This window comes from Clytia hemisphaerica, unplaced genomic scaffold, assembly GCF_902728285.1.
Source record: "Clytia hemisphaerica strain Z4C2 unplaced genomic scaffold, Clytia hemisphaerica genome assembly, whole genome shotgun sequence".
In the NCBI taxonomy this organism is placed as follows: Eukaryota; Metazoa; Cnidaria; class Hydrozoa; order Leptothecata; family Clytiidae; genus Clytia; species Clytia hemisphaerica.
Genome location: NW_027104253.1, coordinates 80,600 through 84,946, shown reverse-complemented (window position 1 = coordinate 84,946; position 4,347 = coordinate 80,600). Strand labels below are relative to the sequence as shown.

The window sequence follows — 4,347 nt, the reverse complement described above, 5'->3', positions numbered from 1 at the left end:
ATACCTGATAGAATGCCAATTCCACGAATTGATGACATCCTGGACAATCTTGGCGGTCAAAAATATTTCAGCACACTTGACTTGACAAAAGCTTACCATCAGGGTTTCATGGAAGAATCAGCTCGTAAATACACAGCATTTTCCACGCCATGGGGATTGTATGAGTGGTTAAGAATTCCTATGGGTCTGAAGAATGCACCCCCAAAGTTCCAGAGGAAGATCAGCTCAAATCTAGAAGAAGCATATGAAACGTCTGGATTACCGTACCTAGATGATATCATCAGTTATGGCAGCAATTTTGAAGATGCACTAGCCAACCTAACAATACTTCTCCAGAAATGTAGAAAGCACTCAATGAAACTGAATCCAGCCAAATGTGAGGTGTTCAAATCAGAAATAAAGTACTTGGGAAGATTAATCAATGCTGATGGTCACAAAATGGATCCAGCATCCAGTGAGGTAATCAATAAACTGAAATGTCCGCCAACAAACATCGGAGGATTACGCAGCCTCCTGGGATTCATCAATTGCTACCGGTCATCTATCAAGAACTTTTCCAGACGTGTGAAGCCACTGTATGATTTGCTGGTAACTGAGGCACCTGATAAGAAACAAACCAAATCTTCCAAGACACCAATCAAATGGAACCAGCAACATCAAGAAATCCTAGAAGAAATGCTTGAGCATCTAAAATCACCTGCAGTTATGGCTTTCCCTGACTTTGATAAAGATTTTGTGCTACACTGTGATGCGTGTGAGAAAGGGCTTGGAGCAGTGTTATACCAAGAAAATAATGATGGGAAACTCAAAGTCATTTGCTATGGTTCGCGCACTTTGTCTCCAGCTGAAACCAACTACCACATCCATTCTGGGAAATTAGAATTCTTATCATTGAAATGGTCTGTCTGTGATCGATTCAAACACTACCTCTATTATGCGAAATGGTTTGTTGTATATAGCGATAACAACCCACTGTCATATGTGCAAACAACAGCCAAACTGAATGCAACTGGGCTACGCTGGATGGGCTGATTTATCTCAATACAATTTTCTTGTGAAGTACAGACCTGGCAAAGATCATGTCGATTGCGATTTCCTTTCACGACTGGAAGAGTATACCGAAGAAACAAGTCTGAGTGACCAAAAGGATGAGTCAACAACGGTTTTTGCCATTGAAGCCAAGTTACAGTCAAAGATAGCAGTGGAAACAGCCAAACATTTCGATCAAATCATCCCAAGTCTCGCTTCAAAGGTCAAACCATCGTTAAGGAGAGCAGAATGTGGAAAAAGGAAAACCGGGAATTGGTGACTATGTGGGAAAGCTTGGTATTGGATAATGATCTACTGAAACGGTCAACAAATAATGGACTGGTGGTGGTTGTACCAAAAGTTTTGCGAACAGAATTGATGAAAACAATACATGAAGGATCAGGTCACCTTGGTGCAACAAAATGTTACGACTTAGCGAAAACAAGGATCTATTGGCCAGGTATGAAAGCTGATATCACTGAATATGTCACACAGCTGTGTAAATGTATCAAGAACAAATCTCCCAACCGTAAACAGATAGCACCCTTGATCCCAATAAGGTCATCCAAACCATTTGAAATCATTGGGATTGATTATCTCAAGTTGGATAAATGCAAAGGTAATTTTGAATATCTGTTGGTAGTAACTGATCACTTCTCCCGCTTCAGTCAAACATTCGCAACTAAGAACAAGACAGGAAAATCTGCTGCGGAAAGAATATTCAATGAATTTGTCATCAATTATGGATTCCCAGATAGAATCCACCATGATCAAGGAAAGGAGTTTAACAACAAGATGTGGGACCAACTTCATCATCTCTCAGGCATAAAGAAGTCGAATACTACACCATACCATCCAATGGGGAATGGCCAAACAGAAAGGTTTAACAGAACAATCATCAACCTGTTGAAAGCCTTGGAACCAGCTCAAAAGAAGGATTGGAAAAATTATGTCCGCAAATTGTGCTATGCATACAATTGCACAGTAAATCGATCAACTGGTTACAGCCCGCATTTCCTTATGTTTGGACGGGATCCAAAAATTCCAGTGGATATTGTCCTTGACAATAAAGTTGAAAACAAAGGACCTCAATCAGAATTTGTTCGACAATGGAAAGAGACATTTGGTAATGCCATCAAAGACGCTCAAAAACATCATGAGGCTGAAAAAGGAAAAGCAAAATATCAATACGACAAAACTTCATTTGGTGAAGAATTGGAAGAAGGAGATCATGTACTTATCAGAAACCTGTCAGAGAGAGGTGGAACAGGCAAATTGAGATCATTCTATGAAGATGATACGTATGTGGTGGTAAGCAAGACAGAAAACCTTCCTGTGTATATGTTAAAACAACTAGAGGGAACAAAAATCAAGAAACTACACCGAAATCACATAAAGAAAATCAAGAAATCATTGTCAAATCAAAGAGAAACCGTCCCTCCCCAAGTGAAGACTAATGTGATGCCATCAGCTGTAACCGAGGAAGACGAATTCGAACAGGTGGAAAATATAGAAATTTTCTTCAATTTTTTGAGGGGGAGAGAGGCAAGGAAAACATTACCTACTTTGACCCCTGTTGTCATTGTACCCACTATGACAGCTCAAGAATCTGTGAGGGAGATGAGCAAGTTATCTAGCGCAGATCTTGATTTTTTTGAAACACCACTCATACAGCATGGACCTACACCTGATGATTCGAGCAGGCCTGTTTGTACCTTCAACAATTCGGCGGTACCTTCTCATCCCGTTGGTGATTCGAGCCCGGAGGCTCACCGAGTACTAGACTCGAGCGGGTACTGCCACACAACCAACGGTGGGCTGAGTGATGATTCGAGCAGGCCTGTTTGTACCTTCGACGATTCGGCGGTACCTTCTCACCCCGTTGGTGATTCGAGCCCGGAGGCTCACCGAGTACTAGACTCGAGCGGGTACTGCCACACAACCAACGGTGGGCTGAGTGATGATTCGAGCAGGCCTGTTTGTACTTTAGACGATTCGGCGGTACCTCCTCATCCCGTTGGTGATTCGAGCCCGGAGGCTCACCGAGAACTAGACTCGAGCAGGTACTTCCGTACAATTAACGGTGGGCTGATGGATGATTCGAGCAGGCCTGCTTGTACTTTAGAAGATTCGAAGGTACCTCCTCATTCCGTTGGAGATTTGAGTGAGAGGGCTCACAGTGAGGACTCGAGCGGGTACTTTCACCCTGATAACGATGGTTTGCAAGAACAGTTTGATGTTGATGATGACGATGAGGATGTGCTTCTAGAAGAATCGGGTCATCATGGTGTCTCCCCTATCACGTCAGATCAATCATTGAATAATACTGAAGATGAAGTCTCAGACAGCTCCGAGGACGAAGTTGAGGATTCCACATCAAGCAACCAACTCGCATACGATGAATGTCTTCAACTTTATCAATTTGGTCGTCCAAAACGCATTAGAAAACCAAAGAAGTTTCTCACCTATGACAAACGTGGTGTACCCTCCTATGTTTATGCCCAGGCCATCCCCCCTAATAAATGATTTTGCTTCAGGAGTTTGTGTTACATGTTGTGGTTCAAATGTATTCTAATTAAATTCAAACTCTTTTTCGTTTCAAATTGGTCAACAAACCCCTTGCCCAACAACTGATGGTCGTCGATATGGATGTCACTTCAACACCACGTCGTCTCCTCACTGTGAATGCCCACCGCCTCATGTGTGCCCACATCATCAAAGAGAACACCATGCCCCTTGTGATAGGTCAACTGCTATCACCGATTGCACTGCAATGATGGATGGATCAATTGAGTTGGATGTTGGTGGATCACTCGGTTGGGATGTTGGTGGATCACTCGGTTGGGATGTTGGTTCAAACGTGTTGCTGTACAATGGACAAGCCGAATACTAATACGCAACGGTGCTCGGTTTTGAGGTACGTCGTAATGAGTACGCCCAGAACCAGACTGGCTTGGTATGTAGTGAGTAAGTTGTGCTATTGCAGAGGACACTAATTGAACATTACTTGTTTTGTGACTTTGGCTATATTGAAGTGACCAGTTTACTGTCACTAGTAACGTGGTTGGTAATTTGTAAAACGTTACTCAGACATTTTGGGATGTTGGAAATATTGAAGTGACTAGTTGATTTGTCACTCGTAACGTGGTATAATACGTTACAAACATTGATCTTGGTTGAAAATTAAGTAATCAAGACTATTTATGAACTGATGAATATTGATTATGTTATTGCTCACTACAAATGATTGTTTGCATTGAAAATCAAATAGTTTTGTCATTGGGACATGACTTTCAAAGTGGGGGTGAATGTGGGAAT

General features: G+C 42.1%; 1 protein-coding gene across 1 annotated transcript; it reads left to right on the top strand.

The window, feature by feature from the left end:
- The first annotated feature begins 1,278 nt into the window (after nt 1-1,278).
- Nucleotides 1,279-3,922, top strand: LOC136816561 (uncharacterized). Its single transcript, XM_067072903.1, has 2 exons — nt 1,279-3,485; nt 3,775-3,922. The coding sequence occupies exons 1-2, from the start codon at nt 1,279-1,281 to the stop codon at nt 3,920-3,922; spliced, it is 2,355 nt and encodes a 784-aa protein (XP_066929004.1).
- The last annotated feature ends 425 nt before the right edge of the window (nt 3,923-4,347 follow it).

What these genes read in the sequence shown, in the direction of transcription:
- LOC136816561 (XM_067072903.1), top strand. Translation starts at nt 1,279, where the DNA reads ATGTGGAAAAAGGAAAACCGGGAATTGGTGACTATGTGGGAAAGCTTG. An exon ending in CGCATTAGAAAACCAAAGAA is followed by an intron (nt 3,486 to 3,774) that starts GTTTCTCACCTA and finishes CCCTTGTGATAG; the next exon opens with GTCAACTGCTATCACCGATT.